The 22,959-nt window shown below is 48.1% G+C and overlaps 1 protein-coding gene across 2 annotated transcripts in view; it reads left to right on the top strand.

Moving 5' to 3' along the window:
* Positions 1-22,959, top strand: part of PRKCB (protein kinase C beta) — a 328,287-nt gene that overhangs the window by 144,526 nt on the left and 160,802 nt on the right. For both annotated transcript variants that reach the window (XM_040458748.1, XM_040458747.1), the window contains exons 3-4: positions 20,034-20,145; positions 20,475-20,603. In XM_040458748.1, coding sequence (XP_040314682.1) covers positions 20,034-20,145; positions 20,475-20,603 — 241 coding nt within the window. The remainder of the gene's footprint in view (positions 1-20,033; positions 20,146-20,474; positions 20,604-22,959) is intronic.

The following is a 22,959-nucleotide window of genomic DNA, read 5'->3' as shown; positions in this document are numbered from 1 at the left end:
ATAGATAGATAGATAGATAGATAGATAGATAGATAGATAGATAGATAGAGAAAAGAAAGAAAAGGAAGCAGAGAGGTTTGGCAGATCAAAACAATACACAGACCACTACAGTTTCTAGATGGCTGCTTTGCAGAATACAGACAGGTTGAATGCTTAAGCATTATTTGGGGAGCCTGCTAAAAACAGAGCTCACCTTTAGAAATACAGACAAGGGCCTGGAAACAGGTATTTTAAAGTCCTTCAGGTAATTCTGATGGGTGAATGAGTTTGGAAGCTAGTGTAAGGCAATATCGTATCCTGGCTCTGAAACCGGGGCAGTTGTATTTGAATGCTAGGTTTGCAATTGGCTAAGCGGCTGGATAATCTTGGGCTAGTTACCTGCCCTCTGCCTCAGTTTCCTTATCAGTAAAAAGAGGATAAAATAACACCCTCCTCATAAGGCTCAGATGAAGATCAGATGAGCCAATCCCTGTGAAGGGCTGTGTGCCATGCCTGGCACAAAATACGTGCCAAAATTATTATCACCAGCGGTCCTTTCAGGTCTTTGAGAGTGGGTTTCAAAAGTGCAGCCTTGTTTTTGGCGTGCCATGTATCCATCTCGCTTGCCATGAAGTGGAAACACACAGACACGTCCCATGGGCTGGTTGGAGGAAGAGTCTGATAAAATGAGGGTGATGTGATAAAACGCACATCTTCCGACTTTGGGGAGAATTGCACTTGATTCTTCCGCTCCCTCCCGTTTGCCCCGTGCCTGTGACGGCTTGCGCAATGCAGAAGCAGCAGGTAAAGGTCAGCACGGATTGCTTCTCAATAGTTCTCTGTCATAAAGACACGGAGCTTCATGCTGTGGAGGAAGAAGCAAATCTGTGATGCGCGGCGTCCTGAGAACAGAAACCAACTGTTTGTCCTGCACCAAAAGGGCAGGGCTGCTGTGATTTGAATGGGGTGGAGGTGTCCTGTCTTATGAATTATTTTGGCTTCTCCTAGTTGGTGGCGGACCAGCCTCAGAGCCTGAGAAAGGCAATTTCCCAGAGATTTAGCCCGTGGAGCCTGTGGGCCTGAGGGAAGTAGAGAAATCAAAAGGCTGATGACCCTGGAGAGAGGCAGCCTGCAGGGATGTGAAAGGCATTGGTCCCAGAGTCAAAAGACCTCATTTCTCACCTTTCTTCTGTCTTCAGCTTTTTGTATTCCTGATGGCTTCCCCTGTCTTCAGTGGCCTAGGATTCTAGGATTTCTAAATACAGTACTTTGATTTTTACTTATTATTTTTTTTAAGTTTATTTATTTATTTACTTATTTATTTTTAGTAATCTCTACACCCAATGTGGGCTCGAACTCACAACCCTGAGATCAAGAGTCATATGGTTTTTTGACTGAGCCAGCCAAGAGCCCCTAAATACAGTATTTTTTAAAAATAGTAATGACCAAGGGATGCCTGGGTGGCTCTCAGGTGGTTGAGCATCCGACTTTGGCTGAGGTCAAGATCTCACGGTTCATGAGTTCAAGCTCCATGTCAGGCTGTGTTCTGACAGCTCAGAGCCTGGAATCTGCTCCAGATTCTGTGTCTCTCTCTCTTTCTCTCTGTCTTCCCCTCCCCCACTTGTGCTCTGTCTCTCTCTCAAAAATAAAATAAAAATATTAAAAAAGTAAAAAAAAATAGTAATATCTAAGAGCCAGCATTCATAGATATAATTCTGTTTTAGGTACTTTACATATAATAACTCTTTATTCTTCATTACACTCTAGAAGTACCACTGTTATCATCCCCATTTTACAGATGAGGAAACTGAGACGCTCAGAGACTAAGTGACTTGCCCAAGGAAACATGACCAGTGAGTGGTGGAGCTGGGATTCAAATGTAGGCAGTCTGGCCCCCAAGGCCATGTTCTTACTCAGTACCCCAGACTGCCTCATAACCTCAACGCTGTCCACTTGGACGAATCTAACTGAAGCAGACAACCCTGTTCTCTGAGACCTGCCTTTCCAAATATGCACTCCCCCCGCCCCAAGCTCTGTGACCCCACAGCCTCGGCCCCATTTGGTCCACATGTATGTGGACATCTGTCTCAAGCTAGACTGATCAGATTCTCTCTTTAGGAATTTAGAATTTGGAATTAAAGGTGCTGGTTTTAGTTTGCAGTGGTCGCATGGCCTTTGAAAACTGTTTACTGTACGTGAAAAGTGTCGTCTTGACGTATCTCTGCAAGCACATTTCTCTATAACCAGAAGCCTTTCTGGAGTGCCTTCTGTCTCCCACACCTCCTACCCCTTCCATCAGACCAGCTACCCAGGCTCGCTTTTTGCCCCATCGAACTACTTACTGTCTTGTCTTGTCTTGTCTTGTCTTATTATATTTCAGAAAGAACAATTTACATACGATCTACCCTCTTAACACACTTTTAAGTGCACAGTGCAGTCCTATTGACTACAGACACAGTGTTTTCCAGGTCTAGAGCTTATTCATCTTGGCTTACCGAAACTTTGTGCCCATTGATTAAGAACTCCCCATGTCCCCCTCCCCCCAGCATCTGGCAACTACCATTCCACTCTTGGATTCTATGAGTTTGGCTATATTAGATACCACATCTAAGTGGAATAACGCAGTATTTGTCTTTCCGTGTCTGGCTTATTTCACTTGACATAATGTCCTTAGAGTTCATCCATGTCCCATATTATAGAATTCCCTTCTTTTTCAAAGCCTGAATAATAATCCATTGCATATATGTACCACATTTTCTTCTTTTTTTAAGATTTTATGTATTTATTTTTATTTTTTATTTTAAACAGAGAGAGAGAGAGTGAGTGGGGGAGAGGGACAGACTGAGAGAGAGAATCTTAAGCAGGCTTCACGCTTAGCATGGAGCTTGACTTGGGGCTTGATCCCATGACTCTGGGATCATAAAATCGAGAGTCGTACGCACAGCCGACTGAGCCACTCAGGTGCCCCTATTCCACATTTTCTTGATTCATTCATCTGTTGATAAACATTTAGGCTGTTTCCACATCTTGGCTATTGTGAGTAATGCTGCATTGAACTTAGGGTGCAACTGTATCTTCGAGACCCTGATGTCAGTTCTCTTGGATAAATACCCAGAAGTGGGATTGCTGGATCAGATGGTAGTTCTATTTTTCATTTGTTGAAGAACCTCCAAATGGGGTAAGGACTTGAATAGACATTTCTCCAAAGCAGACCTACAAGTGGCCAACAGGTATATGGGAAAAAAAAAAAAAGCTCAACATCCCTCATCACCAAGAAATGCAAATCCAACCCACAGTGAGATACTTGTCAGAATCGCTAATATCAAACAAACCCAAAAGACAACCAGCGTTGGAGAGGATGTGGAGAAATGGGAACCTTGCACACTGTTGGAGGAATGCAGAATGGTACGGCCACTAGGGAGAGCAGTGTGCCTTCTTTTGAAGTCTATACAAATAGTATGACACGGTAGACCCCCTCTTTCCTTTTTCCTCTGCTTTCCTCAATGTTTTGTTTGTGGCCACATGACTTTGGAAGGACTCGTTCCATCCCATTTATCAGGATTTCCAACTTCAAAGCCAGCCAGGGCCTGGCAGGCAAGTAGCTGAATCAAGTGTGTGACAATAAGGAGTGTCCACCCTGTCTGATACGATACTTGATCTTAGCCAAAAGCCTGAGAAGCGATGTGTCCACCCTGTCTGAAAGGAGAAGCCACTACCCAGCTCCATTTAAAAAAAAAAAATTCCTGCTCTTTAAAGGACCTAGATCCAGATTGTTTCATTTTTCAAGAGAAGTCTGAATCTCTTAAATTTCGATGTTGACAACAAAAATCTGAGAATTACAACGGTGGTGTGTTTTTTTTTTTTAATTTTTTTTTTCAACGTTTATTTATTTTTGGGACAGAGAGAGACAGAGCATGAACGGGGGAGGGGCAGAGAGAGAGGGAGACACAGAATCGGAAACAGGCTCCACGCTCTGAGCCATCAGCCCAGAGCCCGACACGGTGCTCGAACTCACGGACCGCGAGATCGTGACCTGGCTGAAGTCGGACGCTTAACCGACTGCGCCACCCAGGCGCCCTACAACGGTGGTGTTTTTAAAAATTTTTTAATTTGTATTTATTTTTGAGAGAAACAGAGCCAGAACATGAGCGGGGGAGGGGCAGAGAGAGGGAGACACAGAATCCAAAGCAGGCTTCAGACTCCGAGCTGTCAGCACAGAGTCAGACGCGGGGCTCAAACTCAGGAACAGAGAGATCGTGACCTGAGTCGAAGTCGGACCCTTAACCGACTGAGCCACCCAGGGGCCCACAGCTGTGGTGGTTTTTAAGCACAGTTTTGGACTGGGATCCTTCTGGACACCACCAGTGAGTAAGCTCTACGTTGGTAGGTGGGAACTGTCAGTGGAAGGTCTCCCCCACCCTTCTTATAAAGGGAGAAGAGGGGCGCCTGGGTGGCGCAGTCGGTTAAGCATGTGACTCTTGATTTCGGCTCAGGTCATGAGGTTCGTGAGTTCAAGTCCCACATCGAGCTCCTTGCTGACAGTGTGGAGCCTGCTTGGGATTCTCTCTCTCTCCCTCTCTTTCTGCCCCTCCCTCATGCTCTCTCCCTCAGAATAAACTTTTTTAAAAAAAGGGAGAAGAGAAAATGTGGATTTAGTCAAATCAGCGCTCTTTGGGGGAGTAGGGAGGGTGCAACATTCCAAGGCGGAGAACCTTAGAAGTATGCCCAGGTCCCTTTACCCTGGCTGTGGCACGGTTGAGTTTTAAATGGGCTAGGGCACACCCCTTGCTGGAACGGGAGAGCCAGCCCTGGTCGGGGAAACAGCTGCTACAGCGCCCTCTGCTGTTGTCAGCACTCTCCACGTCCACTGGCCTCTGCCGTTGGCCCTGGCAGCCACTTGCTTCCCCTGAAGGCTTTGAGAGGGTGATGGTCAGTCATCATTCTGCAGAATTATCAGGTGCCTGCTGCTGCTCAGGCACCTTCAAGGACTCACCTTGGCTTGCTGTGTTTGGTCCACCACCCACCCCATCATCAGGCCTTGTGACTCTAACTCTTTAGGCTTGGGAGAGGCAGACCACTTCAAGCCTCACCTTTTTCATATACTGAAAAACATTTGAAGAGATTTTGGCTTCTGCTTGGCACCTCTCCCTGATTTCTGGGCTGAAATGGATTCTCCTATTTTTAAACCTTTTTTTTTTTTTTTTTTTTTTTTTTTTTGTAGTGGTAGTTTGGGAGTGAGGGCAGAGTGAAATGTTCAGAGTCAGGTTTATGGTCTTGGACATAAAGAGTATGGGCTCTAGAGCTGGTCTGCCTGGGTTCAAAGCTCAGCTTTCTACTTAGTAGCTCTGTGACTTCAGATAAGTTACTCACTCTCTCTGTGCCCCTGCTTCTACATTTTCAAGATGAGGATGATAATATACCTACTTCATGAGTATTAAATGAGGTAATGTATGCAAAAAGCTTAACACAGCGCCTGGCATATTATGTAAGTGCTTGACTCAGAATCTTGGACCTGTTTTTGCTTTCAATCTTGGCCTTCCGGCCCGGGCTCTCCTCCTTCATTCTGCATCTCAGCCCTTCGTCATGCAACCTTCTGTCTTTCGTCCTCTTCACCCTTCAGCCGTGGCTCTCCAGCATCCTACTGAGCAAGGCTCCATTCTTAGGGCTTCTTCTTCTTCTGTGTCCCCAGCCTTTCCCTACCCTCATATTCTCTCCATTGCCAGCTCCTGTTGTACCTTCTGAACAGTAATTATAGCTAACATTTATATAATGCCTATCATATGCCAGGCGCTGTTCTAAGTGATTTACATGCACTAACTCATTGAAGCCTCACCCCATGAGAAAGATCCTCTTTCTACGTCCAACCTACAGAGAAGTTAGCTGATTTGCTGGGTCACATGACTAATAAGCCGAGTCTGAGTTTGAGCGTGGTCTGGCTCCCAAGCCTGCTCTTCCCACCACAATACATGACCACCCACTTCTCTCCATCCCCAGAGACAGGGCCCGATCCAGGCTCCATTCGCCCTCCTTGGACCATTAGCCCCTTGTTCGATTCCCTGATTCCTCTCTGTTCTCACCAGCCTGTCACCTCCACATTACAGTGGAGTCATCTTTCCCCAAACCAGATACGATCCTGTCATCATCCTTGCTGGAAACACGTCAGTGGCTTCCCACTGTTCTTGGGACAAAGCCGACGCTCTGACGTGGCTGACAAGCAAGGTTTTCACACATCCTCCTTTGCCACGCTTTCCTGGAGACAGACCTGGTTGTTACGTTGCACTGGAATCCCAAAGGGTTTGTGCCCCTGGCATTCCTGTCATTCTTACCGAGTCCCCTTTGGAAGAGAGATTATAATAGGGTCGCCTTGCTCAGAAGGCCCTGTCACCCCTCCAGCCCTTCCTTGACCACATCCTTCCTCCCCACCGAGCTTCCTCCTTGCAGCCTCCGGTCCTCCCTGCTCTCCCACACCAGGTGGTTGCACTTGGGGCTCCCTGTGCTGAGCTCCTCTCTCTCTTCTGCCCCGGAGTTCAGGGAGGCCCCATCCTGGTTGCACATCTGAATCCTCTGCAAAGCTGTATAACCCAATACCAGTGCCTGGGCCCATCCCAGACAAGTCAGTCAGAATCCCTGCTTGATTCAAAGCCTCCTGATTGACTTTCATGTGCGTCCAGGGTTAAGAACCCCAGCTGACTCAAAACTCACCCTCCAGACCACGGCTCAAGCATCACTTCCTCAGGGAAGCCCTCCCTGACCTCCCTGACCAGGTCTGTTCTTCCTGTTTTTCACTCTGCGAGTACCACTGTCACACATCACAGGGCCACTTTCCATTGACTTACATGGTGACAAAAAGCCCAGATCCTGCATCCAAATCACTAGCCGTGTGACCTTGGGCCAGTGACTTAACTTCTCTGTGCCTCACTTTTCTCCCCAGTGAAATGGGGAGAAAAATAAACTTACTTCACATGATCAGTGAGGGTCAGGTGCATGAATTATATGCAAAGTTCTTGGCATAGTGCCTGGTGTAAGCTGTTACTCGCATACCGCTGAGCCTTGAGCAACGTGAGTTTGAACTGCATGATTTTTTGCGATTCGGTGGTGTAGATATTTTCTCTTCCTTATGACTTTCTTAATAACATTCTCTTTTCTCTAGCTTACTTGATTATAATATGGTATATAATACACGTAACACACACTGCGTGTTAATCAACTATGTTATCAGTAAGGGTTTTGGTCAGAGGCTATTTGTAGTTAAGTGTTTGAGGAGTCAGAAGTTACATGTGGATTTTCAACTGCGTGGGTGTGGTCAGCGCCCCTAACCACCCACATTGTTCAAGGGTCCGCTGTAATTATAATCCCCCACTGGAATCTATGAATCCCTGGAGGTGAGGTCAGCACCTGCTGTTTGATCACCACACACGTAGTGCAGTGTCAGGCACATGATAGCTTCCAGAACTTTCTGTGGAGCAGAGTGGTGTCTCAGGGACGTTCTTGGTCAAGGGTGAAGGGCCAGCTTGCACAGAACTCATCTTCCTCAGGCTTCTTGTCTCTGTGGACCTAATGGCTTAGGATCCTCATTGCTAGTGATTAGGATCATTAGGACGAGACCCTCCATGGTCTTGTGGTGTCCAGAGTCCCAGGTGCTGACGGTGGCCCGCCAGGCACTGGCTTTAGCAGCGTCCCTCATGTCCTGCATGAAGGTTCTTTCTGCCCCTCTGAAAGGCGGGCATGGGTACGCCGAGGGCCCCTGTGGCAGAGGGAGCTGTCAGAAAGCTGGCACCGTGCTCTACACCTAGAAATCGAACTGACAGCATCTTTGCAAGTTGAGTAAAACCCTGTGTTCCGGTCTTGCTTTGGGGCGACCCTCACTCAGCAGGGACAGAGGGGTGCTCCTGCCTTTGTGGGCTGATAGCACCGTTGGGGGAGGGGGGGCGGTGAGGGGCGAGGATGTGTGTGCGTACCTTGTGGGTGTTGGAGGGTTTATATATAATGCTGGGGTGTGATTTGTGGCAGGGTGACTGGCCCCTGAAAGACCTCTGTTGTCCGCTCTGAGCAGTGAATTCACATAACAACCCGCACAGGAAGAGGCGGGGCAGACTCTGTGAAGAGCCTGCATAGGTGGTTGTTAGAACTTGAAGGGCCCTGGGGAGTGCTCTGTTAACCCCATTGTTTTCTGAAGGGGGAACTGAGACCAGAGCATGGGGTGGCTTGCCCAAGGTCACAGATGTAGTTTTCTTTTTAAGTTAACATTTATGGGGTCTGGACTACCTGTTAGTCACTGGGCTAAAGCATGACGACGTATAATCATGGTTTCATGACTCCTCACAAACCTGGAAGGCGGGAACGTTTATTTACTGTATTCAACAGGCACTTACATAGTATTTACTGAGCACTCTTTTACAGATATTTGCTCATTAGCTTCTCATGAGCATGCAGAGCTACTATCATTATTTCTACTTTAAAGAAGACACTGAAGCACAGAGAGGTTAGGTAACCTGCCTAAAGTCACACAGCTAGGAAGTCATTGAGTTGGGATTCAATCCTAGGCAGCCTGACCTTGTAGTGCGTGCTATTCTGCTGTAGTGTCTCTCCACATGACAGCTTTGGGCTCCATTTTGCAGGTGGGAAAATCAACGCTCATATAACGTAGGTAACTTGCTTGAGGCCGCATGGCTGTGAAGTAACAAAGCTGGGACTGAGGTCAGACTCTCTGGCTTTAGAGTCTGACTCATGAGCTCTCTATTAAATTCCCTCCCATGGGGGCTAGGATCTATGTCATAGCTGAGGGGTCCGAGCTGGGGACAGGGAATAGGGGCTGAGGCAGAGCTTGAAGCCAGGCTGGTGGCAATGGGGTGATGTCAGCCAAATCTACCTGGGTTGAGCCAGGACCCCATGCAGTGAAGTAGCTCCCCCTGGGGTTGGGGCAGAGCCCCAGCCTGGTGCCTTCTGTCCAGATTTTGCCCCCCATCCTTCAGATCTTAGCTCACATGTCACTTGTCAGGGAAACCTCCCAGACCTGTCTGCCCAGCTGAAGCCCTCCGAAAACTGTCTAAGCACTCCAGGCTTCTCTGCAGCGGTCGGAAGCCTACCATTTGTTTGTGCTTCTTTCTTTATGGTCTCCTCCGAACTAGGCTGGGGCCCACGAGGGCAGACCCTGTGTCTGCTACTGCTCATCCAGCACCTGATACACTCAACAGATATTGGGTGAATAGATGGATGAATGAATGAATAGCTCGTTGCTTTAGTGGAGGGAATTGGTGCGGGAAATCAAGACCGAAGTTCTAGAGGGGGGAATGCAAGTGGGGATTATTGGAAAAAGTTGTAACTCAGTAGACCTAGGGATGCCCTGGCCAGCAATCATTAATGATTAATAATAACAGCTGGTATTTATTGAGTGCCCTCTCTCTGTTGGGGAGCTGTTTTAAAGGTTTTCGGTAAAGCACACCCCATAACATTCCCAGGAAATAAATGCCGCTGTTATCACCAGTTAATATGAAGTGTGGAGCTTTTAAGCAACGTGGCCAAGGGACATGGCCAGGAAGATGTGGAACTGGCTCTTCAGTCTAGGCAACCTGACCTGAAGCCTCATCTTTTAAATATCCTACGAAACCACCTGTTCCCGGTGAACTGAGTCCTTTTCCAGGCTGGGAGGCTCCTCACAGGCTCTCGGCATCACCTTCTGGAAAGGATGGGGCTTCTCCTACTCTCTGCTGACTCAGGGACCAGATTGGAGCTGAATCTGCCGGTCCAGTGCTTGATGTCCTGAAGCCACTTAGAGTTGGAGCCGGCTTATAAGTGCACACAGCCTTCCAGAAGAAGGAAGGCAGTTCCCTGTTCGCTGTGAGATTGAGGACTCCCACTTGCACCCAAGGGCTGGTCGGGTCTATATTTCTCTCCAAGACTCAACGAATGGATGAGGCTGCTATTTCAAATGGACTTCCTCGGTTATCCTAGTTGGGGCCGGGATCCAGCAGGAGTTACTCAGATGCCAGCTGGGGCCAGCCAGCAGCGAGTGGAGACCGTGGGGACCAGCAGACTATATGTCCCACTTGGAGAGTGTGGTCAGGATGCGTGTCTAGTCCGTGGCTGCCATCAGCAGAGATGGGCCAGTGTCTCTAGTTTTGAGCTTCTGACCAGTGTTCTGTGTGACTCCAAGCGATGCAACACCCCCAGAAAAACGTGGCTCCCATTGCTGTGAGTCCCACCCAGAGGCCTGGAAATACATCCCTAAAAAAAAAAAAAATTGCATGCATGCCACAGTGGTTGGCGTAATCAGGTTGAAAACCACCGACTTAACTAATGCACTGAGATCATTTGTTGAAATAAAATGTAAACCCTGGAAAGGAAGACTAGCTTAACATTGGTGGCAACTAAGTAGAGTTTAAACAGACAAGTTTTCTGGAAGGACATAAAAGACTCAAATTACATGTGAATTCATTCTCTCTGTCCGTCTCTCCCTCTCTCCTTGTCGCCCTCCAGCCCTGACTCAACATCAGACACCCAAGCATCCCCTTAGTTCTGCTCCAGCTCCCAAGACTGCACCGTTGCTTGTTGTAAATTCTTATCGGTCCAGTTCTGATCGGTCCAGTTCTTCCTTTGTAAGCTGCATGCCACTGACCAGACCTTGGTCCACTCAGCACTGGCTGGAAGCCCAAGGTCAGATGCTCTACTCTCCACTGTGCTGTAGGTGGGGATTTTTCTAGAAGGACAATAAAATAGGTAGGGTTGGCAGAGATGGGCCTGTCCAATACAATCTGGAAAACTATGTGCGTGAGAATAACCATGAAGATTTTCAAAGTGGACAGTAATGTTGGGGTCGGGGTTGGTGGGTATAAAATGCATGCGTTTAGAGGCTCAGATATTGTAAACCTATGATATATTAAAGTAGTGTGGTACTGAGGCAGGACTAGAGAGAAATCAGTGGAACACAAGAGAAAATGTAGAAGTGAACAAAGGATACACACGAGAAACGAGTGTGTGATAGAAGTCAGCAGGGAGAAGATACATCCCCCTACAGTTGTTACAACTGGCTAAACATTCAGGGGGAGAAATGAAGGTCTTTTCTCCGAGCTCCTGCTAAGATGAATTCCAAGAGAAGTAAGGATTTCAGTGCAGAAAGTGAAACTGTAGGACATTGAAGAAAATATCGTACTGGGAAGGACTTTCTAAATATAACAGCAGAGACACAGACTACAAAGAAAAGAGAAAAATTGGCACTTTATTTAAACACACACACACATACACGCCTTATTATATGTTGAAAAAGGGGAAACAAAATTAAAAGGCAAATGAAAAACTGCAAAAATATTTACTGCATGTATTGTAGGTGAATGATTCATATCCCTAATAATTATATGGGAAATGTGTTACAAGTCATTTAGAAAGAAACAGATTTGAATTTAAATACAGACAAAGGGTATGGACAGAAAATTCATGGTAACAGTGAACACGGATTAAATGTTTATTTCCACACGAGACTACTAGGCAGTTTCCATGCATTCATTCACTGAACTCTCATTAACTTGGGAATTAGATATAATTGTTACCCCATTTTCAGATGGAGGAGTGAACACTTAAAAGGGGTTAAAGAACTTGCCCCTGCATCAAAAAGCTCCTAACTTCCAGAGCCCAGCGTTAGGTTTGAACGTGGCTGTTAATTAACCCCTGGTATTGACATTGACCCCAGTGCAGCTCTTAATGCAGCAAATCATATTTAAAATTCTACCCCAGTTTACACAACAGAAGCTTGGCTTTGCGATCGAACAATTACTTATTTGCAAAGGGGTGGTGGCTGGAAGAAGGCAGGGCTTATCAGACGCTTGAGCAAACCGAGTCACCGTCACCGGGGCAGGAACATTTACACAGCGTTATCGGCTCTGTTGACTTTCTTCCCAGGAACAAAATGAGAGATCTTCACCAAATTATAATCCCCCCGCCTTTGACCGCAGTGCGTGTGTGTCATTACAGGTTCTCACATGATCCACATTTCATGTTCCCAAAACCTCAGTCCACACAGTCTCCGTGAAGGTTTCCGCGCTTCTTGGTCTCTTAGGAAGCTTTGGTATTTTGTTTGCAATTTGGGGTACCTGCTGTGAGGTTTCTGTGGCGCTCAGATAAACACTTAAATACTCTTTTTTTTCCATATCTTTTTTGAAAGTTTATTTTGAGAGAGAACGAGCAGGGCAGGGGCAAAGAGAGAAGGGGCGGCAGAGGATTGGAAGCAGGCTCCATGCTGACAGCAAAGAGCCTGATGCGGGGCTCCAACTCACGAACCAAGAGATTATGGCTTGAGCCAAAGTCGGTTGGTTTCTTAACCTGCTGAGCCACCCAGGTGCCCCAACACTTTGGAGAAGTCTTACTCTCTGTACATTTTGTTTTCTTCCTGCTTCTATAGACAAACACTTCTATTAGCTTCTGTTACAGTGTATTTTTATGTAGGCATGAGTAACTTGGAATATAGTTACTCTTCTTCATGGTAGCATGCAGCCTACACTCCTCTGCATCTTGGTTTTTTTGTTTTTTGCTTTTTTTTTTTAAGTTTCACTTTAAAATATATCCTTAAGGGGCACCTGGGTGGCTCAGTTGGTTAAGCATATGACTTTGGTTCAGGTCAAGATCTCACAGCCCTTGAGTTCGGGCCCCGCGTTGGGGTCTTCACTGACCGTGCAGAGCCTGGAACCTGCTTCAGATTCTGTGCCTCCCACTCTCTGTGTGCCCCTCCCCGACTTGTCTCTCTCTCTCTCTCTCTCTCTCTCTCTCTCTCAAAAATAAATAAATAAATAAACAAACATTAATAGTAATAAATAAAATATAAAATAAAAAATAAAAATAATAAATAAACATATGTGCCCTTAAGGTTTTTCCCTCTTAGTGCAGAAAACTCATTCTTCTGACACCTGAGCAGCATATCACCGTGTAGCTACGCTATGATTTATTTAAGCCGCTCCCTACCTGTAACACTTGGCTTATGTACAGTATTTTGCTGTTATAAATAACGCTGCAGGGAACAGCCACATATACATATTATTTCCTATGTATTTGGGTTTAGCTCCAGGATAAATTCCCAGAGTAGGGCAGTTGGGTCACCAGGGAAGAAACATTTGTACTTTTTTTTTTTTTAATATGAAATTTATTGTCAGATTGGTTTCCATACAACACCCAGTGCTCCTCCCAAAAGGTGCCTTCCTCAAGGAAGGCATCACCCACCCTCCCCTCCCTCCCACCCCCCATCTACCCTCAGTTTGAAACATTTGTACTTTTGATAGATAATGCCGAATGGCAGTGGGCCTGCCCACTAAGAATATATGTATCTGTGTCTCTGCCGCCTCTCAATGGACGCTGTTGGGACGCACATGTTACAATTTTATTTTGGGAGTTGGTTCCTTCACTTTAAGGTGTATTAGAAAAAAACATAATTTGCACATCAATCCCACGCGTTCACACTCTGTAAACAGTTTTATTTTAAAATAGGCTTATTTAAGTGAAAGGCCTGCTGAGTTCAAGAAAAATGCCAAGTACATATTATACGTAGCATGTGGATGTGCAGAGTTAGGATGGCTCAGGACTGAAGTCTGGGAAAGTGTCCCCGCGATGATTTTTTCTCTTTGGGACATTGGAAGCAAGAGCTTGCCCTTCCTGTGTGCAGGGGGCCCTGTGCTGGGGGGCCGATCCATGAAGCCAGTCCATGAAGTGGGTACTGTTTTTATATCTCCACTTTGTGCACAAGAACCAGAGACTCAGAGAGGTGAAGTCACTTGCCGGAGGTCACACAGTTAACCCCAGAGCCCCTGTTTGGAAACTTCCCTCTGTTCAGCTGGCATTTCCACACCACCTTCGATTTCACCTTGCCCGGCTGCCTCCTGGGAAATGTGCCCTCAGGGGCTTTTGTAGCCTGTACATGTCCAGGCTGCTTTTATTCCTCGTCTGACTGATGTTGGTGTGTGTTTTGTTGGCCTCTATGCTTCAATCCAGTCTCCTGATTCCTGCAGCTTTGCCCCAGCTCCGCCAAATTTCGGCCCACCTGCGAACAAAGCCACACAGCCCATTCAGACCGAGAAAGGCTATTTTGGGCTGTGACTTAGATGTTTAAACATTTTTTTTCCCTTTTGGTTTCTGATCTGTGCTTCCTTCCTCCTTAGCTGCTTGTGCCTGGAGTCAGGCGATGAACCAAAGATGCTGAGCTGAGATCTGCCTGTCCTCTGGTCCTGGGGGTTGGGGGGTGGCGGTGAGGAACCGCAAGCAGCCTGTCACTGGCCAGTGCTGCATTTGCGTGAGATGAAGGTTGCCGTCACCTGTAACCCCTGTCAGGTGGGAGACCCTCTGGGGACACCGAGGAGCAGGGAGGCAGACAGGTGATAGGCAGGTGTTCCCAAGTCCACTGCCCGTAGCTCTGGAACCTGGCAAACTTGGATTCCAGTCGTGACTCTCCCACTCTCTTGCTTTGTGACCTTGAACAAGTTCCTTCCCTAAGCCTCAGTGGGCGCATCTGGAATACCAGGGTCATAACAGCTCTTCTCCCATTGGCCATTCTGAAGATTTAATGATGTGATACAGAACAGTTGGCACAGTGCTAGGCAGAGAGTCTGTGTTCGATTCGTGGGGGCAGTAAGAGTCACAGGAGCTCGTTGTCATTTTGCTCTTGTGATTGAGCAATCTCTGCGAGCAGGATCAGAAGTGGTAGGAAACTCAGAAATCCAAGCTCGCCTAGTAGGAAGCGTGAAGGAACCCCAACCACACGAACTAGTGTGGAGAGGAATCATACCAGGGTGTTTGTGGAGACGCGACTCCCAGGGTGGGAGAGATGACCGGGGACCCTGGAAATCAACGGCTGGTACTGGGATGGGGATACAGTAGTTTCAAACCTATTTCTGAAAGCATTTGGCACTGAGCCAGATGAACTCATTCAGGAGTTTAGGGGACATGTTGACACGCGGTGGGTTCCCAGCCAGTGGACTGTAGGTAGAGAGGGTGGGGGGCTCTAAGAGAGGTCAGAAACTGAAATTCCTACAGGGACCAGGCAGGGGGGGGAATGAGTGAAGCAGGCATGGTGTAAGACAATGGAGAATGGCAGGGACTGTGGAAAACTGGAAGGCTTATCCCTGTGTGAGGGGGGCAACCCCTGCTCAGCCCCTGGGAATGTGTGTCCATTGTTGCTGTAAGTTGGGGGTTTTCAAAAAGGGCCAGAGGTTTACATTTTTATCTGACATTTCGTGATTTGTAAATGTAGTCAATTAACTTGAATTTTTAAGAAGCACCATATGAAGCAAATGTAGCTTGTTTGCAAAGTTGATAATGGCCCACGGCCTCCAGATTGTAACCTCTGAGCATCAAGGAGGACCGAGGCCAGGGATAGGAATGGGCTGTGCATGGCCTGGGATGGGGAGATCCGACTAGAAAGATGGGGGAGGGTTCTTTGGATGGGATCTAAACAAGACCATAGGGAAAGTTCTGACTTTGAGGCTACGTGGATCCCCAGGCTCATCCCAGAGCTGGTCAATGGCCACAGCCTCTGAGGCTAGGAAGGGAATGCATTTTGTTCAAAGGCCAGGCTGATGTTTAACCTGTTGCACTGACATTACTGTACCAGTTTTGATAATCGTGAAATACTTTAAAACTGGTTGGGAAATAACTGCCAGGCCCTCTGAGCCTTCTCCTTCTACCTCTCCCCCATTTCTTCCCCTGCCAGCTCCCCACCACCTTTCTATGATCCAGCAACCAAAGAGTTAACTCCCAGCACCGATGAACCTGCTCTTCCTTCTGATTGGCCAGTGGGCAGTACCTGAGCCAAAGTGATTAGAAATATCTCCATGCTCATCACTGGCTGCAGGTTACAGATGCCTACTTGGATTGGCGTAAGCACAGAGGACCCAGGAGAGTCAGATGGAATTGGAGGACAGGATGCCAGGCCCCTGAGGGACGGGAACCAGGAGCGCCTTCCCTCGGGTCATGCGGCCTTTTGTCTTTGTTCCTCTCTGTTCCTTGGAGCCCACTGTAAAAAAAATGGCCCCCTCAGCCCCTGAGCTGCATGATCCCTGGCCTGCCTGTGTTCCACTCACTAAACCTGTGAGTCATTTGAGCCAAGCGCCTACCTCTGTGCCGGTCACCTGTGTCTGGGGGAGTAGGATGTCTCAAAGTGCAAACCCACCCATCTCAGAGATGGTGCTGGGCATGAGCAGGCATGGACGGGCACCCTGAGAGATTTTCCTTGTGGGTCGTGGAGTCCCACAGCTGTGGGACTGTGGCTTTATCCCAAGCTCTCCCAGGTGGCAGAAGGGTAGAGGACAGCAGTGGTCAGGGGATGACCTGATTGGTCTGGGTGGTGTGAGGGATGGGGCAGTGGATGGGTGGAGTTGGTACTGATAACTGTGAGCCCTCCTGAACGCCGGGGCTGGGAGCAAGGTTGGAGGAGCCTCCACAGCCTCTAAATACACAAACTTGTCCCTGCAGCTTGTCTAATTGTCCTTCCTTTCTCCTGTCTGGCTCTAATCAGTCTTGCACAGTACTCCCCAAGCCATTTTCTGAAACAGCACGGGCATTGCTCAGGGGCTCTCAGTGGTTAGCAGGGGTGAATGGAGCCCCGCAGCTGCCACCACAGCTCACGAACCTCTTACTAGGTGCCAGCCACTGTGCAAAGTGCTGTGCTGCCAAGGCCGGGGGGGCCCTGGGCAAGTCACTGCACCCCTCGGCCCTCATCTGTGAAATGGGTGAAGTACCTACTTCACAGGGATGCTATATGGACTACATGAGTTAATGCCTGATCAGTCCCTGCAAAATAGTTCCTGGCATGAGTAAATGCTCAGTAAATGCTAACTCTCACTCATTATTAGTGAGCACCTTCTGTATGCCAAGTACAATATATGCCCCGGAGCAAAATTCCCTCGTGTTGCTTGCAGCTAAGCATTGGAGACATGGGATTAAACATGCAGTTGCAACACAGTGGTTAAATGCTCTGATGGGGAAGATCTGGGAGGGCAGGGTGTGGGGTTTTTGTTTTGTCTCGTTTTGTTTTTGGTTTCTTTCTGCCATTAGAGTGTGAATTCAGCAAGAGCAGGCATTCTGTCTCCTTGCTCACAGTTGTATCCCGATGCTTGGGACCACCCTGGCTCTCAGGAGTCACTTGCTGGGGGAATGAGTGAAGGAAGGAGGTGCTATTGTAGCTGGACCGGAACAGTGGGGCATTAATGAAGTTGGGGAGCAGGGAGAGAAGCTTAGTGCATCCCGGCTTCAGAGCCAGGCAGACCCTGGTGTGAATCCCCACGCTGCGGTGGGCCAGCCGAGTGACCTTGGGGAAAATCTCACTCTCTAGTCTGGGCCCATTTTACTGGCGCTAAGATGGAAACGAATTGCACCTTCCAAATGGAATAGCTTGAAGGCTGGAGAAAGTGCACGTGAGACATCCAGCATCCGCTTGGCACAGGGGCAGCTCTCGGTAAATGTTTCATTTCCCTTCCCATGGAAGGGATGCCACTTGGCATCTCTTGTTGTTGGAGAGACATGAAGGGACGGAGAAGGTTCTTGGTGATACCTAGTCAGAAATGCTCAAAGCCTTCTCCCCGCCCCAAGATACTCTAAGGAGGTGTATCCATGGAGGAAAGTGAAACCCAGCAAGGAGGCCATTTATTACTATTTGGGATTTTGTCCCAAATCTCAAGGTCGGCCTCTTGAGGCCCTCGGAGACCCCTTTTCTCTATACTAGGGAGGCCTCGGGAAATCGAAACCGTAATCAAAAGGAATTCTTGGCTTCTATAAGGTCGACATAACAGGCAACCCGAAGAGAGCACAAGAGCCAAGAAGAGAGAGAGAACTTGCCCCAAGCCCCTCACTCCCAACCCTCTCAGGGCTGGACCACGGGATCTGAACCCACCCGTCTCTTGGGAGCTGAGAGAGCTAGGAAACAGAAAGAGAAAGATGACAGGTGCACCTTTCCACACGTGTGCAAGCTCCGCCCACTGAGGCCGGGCCAATCAGCGTCTTGGAATCTGACCAACCAGATCTGTTCTGCTTCGAGGCGAGCGGGGAGTGAGGGAAAGCCCTGAGCTCCCCCTACAGGCCAACCCTGGTCATGAACAGGTGTTTCCCTGGAGCGTTTGAGGCAAGCATTTCTCAGCTCTAAGGTGAATGCCCCCAAAGCCTTCAGTGACTGAAGATGTTTTTAGTCAGCCTTATTAAGGTATTGTTTTCATGCAGGAAAAAGTCACCTTTTTTACATACCCTAGAATTCAGTACAGTTTATCTAAAGAATCTTTCAGGAAAAACACTCATCACTTGAATAGCACATAAAATAACATCTACTCATTGTGTCTGTTTATTTTCTGTCTGTCGCAAGAATATCAGTTTTTAAAAATTTTTAATGTTTATTTATTTTTGAGAGCGAGAGAGAGGGTGAGTGGGCAAGGGGCAGAGAGAGAGGGAGGCAGAATCCGAAGCAGGGTCCAGTCTCCTAGTTGTCAGCACAGGGCTTGACATGGAGCTCGAACCCACGAACCATGAGATCATGACCTAAGCCGAAGTCGGACGCTTAACTGACTGAGCCACCCAGGCGCCCCGCAAGAATATCAGTTTTAAGAAGGCACCTGCACCCGTAAACTCGTGGCGAGCAGAAGGAATGAGGGAAGAGATGGGTGGCATATACCAAAGGCTGCTGTGTCAGATGAGCCCTGGGTGGGAACCCAGGGTCCGCGTTCTCAGCTTCTGCGGTACACTGTTTCACGGGGAAAGCAGCTTTCCTGCTGGCTTTGGGGGAAGAGAAGAAGGAGCTTTGTAGCGAGTGCAGTGATGGAAGAGCCACTCTCGAGGGAGACAGACACCGTGTGAGCCAGAGGGACATGAACGAGTCCTGTGTAACCGAGAGCAGAGTGTGTATTTGGGGACAGAGGTGGGATCATAAGGGAGATGTAGGGATAATAATACAAGAGTGTGTACTCCTTACAGCATGCCAGCTGGTTCGAAGATCTGTACACAGATGAATGCCTTTATTCTTCCCAGTGGTCTAACAAGCTTATAGCATTATCGTTACCTCCACTTTATAGACAAGGAAACGGAAACACAAAGAAGTTAAGTCACTTGCCCAAAGTCATACTGCTGAGAAGAACCCAGCTAGTTTATGCTCCAAAATCTGTACCTTTAACCACCGTACCACACTGCCAGGTTGTGAAGGGCATGCTTGTTAGGGAACCGAATAAGCTGCTGTAACAAATATCCCCCAAATACAGTGACTTAAGACAGAAGGTAGGTTTTCTCTGAGGTGTCTGCCCAATGGGATGAAGTCCAAGGCCAGTAGTGTAGCTTTATTCTTTCAACACATGGCTCCAGGTTCGGGTCTGAGGTATTTGATTCCAGTTCCTCCTTCAGAGGAAAGGAGGAAAGGGGCCAGAGAGGCGTGTACACATTCTTTTAAAGGCACACCTGTCCCACTGGCCAGAACTTCATCACACAGCCATACCAAAGCTTCCAGGGAGTCTGGGAAATGCGGTCTCTAATTGGGTGGCCACACTGTCTGCTCAAGCTCAAGGGTTCTGTTATTAAAGAATGGCTATTGGAAAAACTAGCAGTCTCTGCCACAACCTGCAGACTCTTCACTGGACGTTGAACTCTGTTCTGTAGGTGATGACGTATTGACAAATGGCCTTTAAGCAGGGGGGTTTTATGCTCAGACTTGGGTTTTAGATCACTCTAAAAGTTCCCAAAGCTTGCGCAGAGGATAAAGGGGGAAGAAACAGAATCAAGGGGACCCGGTTAACTGTTAACTGTCTGCTGTCCCTGCAGGCCTTGCTTCAGGCAGGAGTCAGTGGGTGAGGCTCTCGATTGGAGGACTTGAAGCCCAGCAAATGTACTGGGGCTGCTGTGGGACCACCTGCTGTTCTAGTCGTCCACTCGTTCAACAGCTGTTTATTAAATGCACGTCTGAGCAGAACTCTGGTGATGGTCCTAACAGGTGTGAGGAACGCTGGGGGCCAGGTGCAGTTCTCGGCGAGTTCTCCTCTGATACTCGATGCTGTGTGAGTCCTTGGCATGCCACGCTGACACTGGTCTCTCTTGTTTGTTTCTCTTGGCCTTAGGACCCCCGGAGCAAACACAAGTTTAAGATCCACACATACTCCAGCCCCACGTTTTGTGACCACTGCGGGTCACTGCTGTATGGACTCATCCACCAGGGGATGAAATGTGACAGTAAGTACATTTGCTCAGTGGCGGCCTCTGGTGGCTGGGCTGCCTCCTCGTGGTTTGGAGCCTCCCAAGTCATGGGTGGGCTGGTGTACCAGTTGTCTGTTGCTCAGTAATGAGCCTCTCACCTCCAAATGTAGCGGTATTGAAGTTAGTGATGCTGGCTTCAGAGCCGTTGGAGGCATGCAGGGTGTGGGCTCAGGCTCAGAGAGGACAGACAAGTCCCACCTCCTCTGTCCGGCAGGGCCGGGGGGTGGAAGGGGTTGGAGGAGCCCTTCTAAAGAGACTGGACGGGAGGGGTCCAGCCTGAGCCGTGCCCCTCTATGCCCTCGCAGCCTGCATGATGAACGTGCACAAGCGTTGCGTGATGAACGTCCCCAGCCTGTGCGGCACAGACCACACTGAGCGCCGAGGCCGCATCTACATCCAGGCGCACATCGAGAGGGAAGTCCTCATCGTCGTCGGTAGGTGGCGCTGGCGCTCCGGCGCCAGCTCCGCGGGTCCCGTCTGTGTTTTGGGGGAGGGGAAGCTGGTGGAGGGATGGGCAGTGCCAGGGGCGGGAAGGGGACTGCGTGACCCTGCCTCCCTCCTCCCCCCTCCCCCCTCCCCCCATCACAGTCCCTCCCCGCTGCAGGCATCCTTAGAAAGTGTACCCCGCCCCCTTCCCACTCTCAGCCGATGGGCTGGCTGGAGCTCGGGGAAGTCCCCACTCCCCTTCTCTCCCTCTCCCTTTCCCACCCCCGTTCCTTGTCTGTGGAGTGTCCAGTTCTGTTCCTTTAAGGTAGCCAAGAAGGAATGCTTGGTGCTTCCGCAGACTTTCCCAGTGGGGAAAATAGTCTTGGTGACAAACACCCAATTTGAGACTGTGACAACTTGGGCAGGAGGAGGGACGCAGTCTGCATCGCTGGGGGCGTTCCACGTATTTGAAATATTTCTTTCCTAAACCTGACGGTGGCTGCGCTGGTCCCCGTTCTATTATTCCCTGTACTTTTTGCACTTCCGAAATATCCATACTAAGAAAGAGGGAGAATACAGCCGGTTGGGGAGGTGCAGGGGGGACTAGGGGAAGACAGGAGCAGGGCATCTGTTGCTCCTGGAATAGAACATTCAAGAAATAATTGGCCCTGACATGCGGAGCTCCAGCAAAACGGAAATGCAGCTGTGCGGAACTGGTAAATACTGAGCCATAAAGCTACAGTAAAACGCACACAAGAACAGGACTAAAACTTTGGAGGAATTCTCTCTCAAAGCCTTGTGACACAAATTATAGACTTTATAACTAATCCGTACAAACAAGGTTTTATGAGTTGGTAACTTAGGAAACTGATCACAGAGGGGACTGATTTTGCAAAAATTGGGTCTGCTTCTGAGGCCCCAGATTGGTTCAGTCGCTCTGTGCAGGGAGGAGCTTTGCTTAAACCATGTAAAAATATCCCTGTAAACTACATCCCTGTTTTAAACTGAGGTTCATGATACCCAGTGAGCTCTTTAGAAACGTGCATTCCATTGAGTTGCTTTTTCCTTTAAAAGGAAGGCAAGTGGCCGATTTCTTGCCATAGGGATGTTTGGAGGAACCCCGGGGAGAAGCATGCTGGTTCTGGAGAAGAGGGTTTTCCTAGCTTCCTGGCGCTGGGGTTGGGCAAAAATGAGACCCTCCTGCCCTCTAGTGTCATTCTCTAGGAACTACGCTGGCTCAGATTATGTTATTGGGGACAGCCAACATTTATGGAACCCATCGTACACATGACCTGACTTAGTATAATGCCCTCAAAGTCCATCCATGGTTCCCACCACAAAAAAAAAAAAAAAAAGGAAGTGATAATTATGTGATGTGATAGAGGTGTTAGCTGACGCTCTGGCAATAATCATATCACAATATATAAATGTGTCAAATCAACACATTATATACAAACGTACATAGCATTTATATGCCATCTATATTTCAATAAAAAAGCCTTTCACGTTATCTCTTTAATCCCCACAACACCGTTGTGAAATATCTACTATGCTCATTTTATGAATGAAGATAATTTAGAGGAGAAGTTAGGCTTCCAGGAACATACACCATTAGTGATGACGGCAATAATAAAGCAATAGCTAACTATGGAATTGTTTCTAATGTGTCAGTCACTGTGCAGAGCACTTACAGGCATTATCTTGTTTAAATTTTTTTAGTAACTCTAATGAGCTGAGTAGTAGTATCATTCTACTCATCAGGAAATAGGCTTAGAAAGACACTTTATCATCTAGGTCTGGTGGACTCTCTAGTACAATATACTGGGTTGCTTTTTAGTTTGGTTCTCCCCGTCCCCCCCCCAACATGTATTTCCTTTGTGGTTTTGCTAGGTTACCTCTTAGGAGCATTTCTTGGAGAGTCTTTTTCTGATGTGGTACAATATAGCATCCCTTCAAATTCAAGGTCAAAGTCTTCCCCTTTATTTGCAGATCTGCTTGGGTGTATCTTGATCACAAGCTGATGATTCCCTGGCAGTCCCACTATATGCCTATGAACCAAGGGTATATAATTTCCTTGAGCTGCTGTCCTGAAGTGCCACAAACTGGGTGGCTTGCAACAGCAGGAGTTTATTCTCTAGCTGTTCCAAGGCCAGGAGTGTGAGATCAAAGTGTCAGCAGACTTGGTTTCTTCTGGAGAACTCTGAGGGAGAGTCTGTTCCATTCTTCACTCTTAGCTCCTAGTAGTTGCTATCAGTCTTCGATGTTCCTTGGCTTGTAGGTACATCATTCCGATCTCTGCCTTCATCATCACATGGCGTTCTTCCCTGGGTGTCTCTGTGTCCAAGGTTCCCCTTCTTATAAGGA

Source organism: Herpailurus yagouaroundi, unplaced genomic scaffold, assembly GCF_014898765.1.
Source record: "Herpailurus yagouaroundi ecotype Mexico unplaced genomic scaffold, PumYag 222, whole genome shotgun sequence".
In the NCBI taxonomy this organism is placed as follows: Eukaryota; Metazoa; Chordata; class Mammalia; order Carnivora; family Felidae; genus Herpailurus; species Herpailurus yagouaroundi.
The sequence above is the reverse complement of the archived record's forward strand: the minus strand, read 5'-3'. Positions and strand labels throughout refer to the sequence as shown.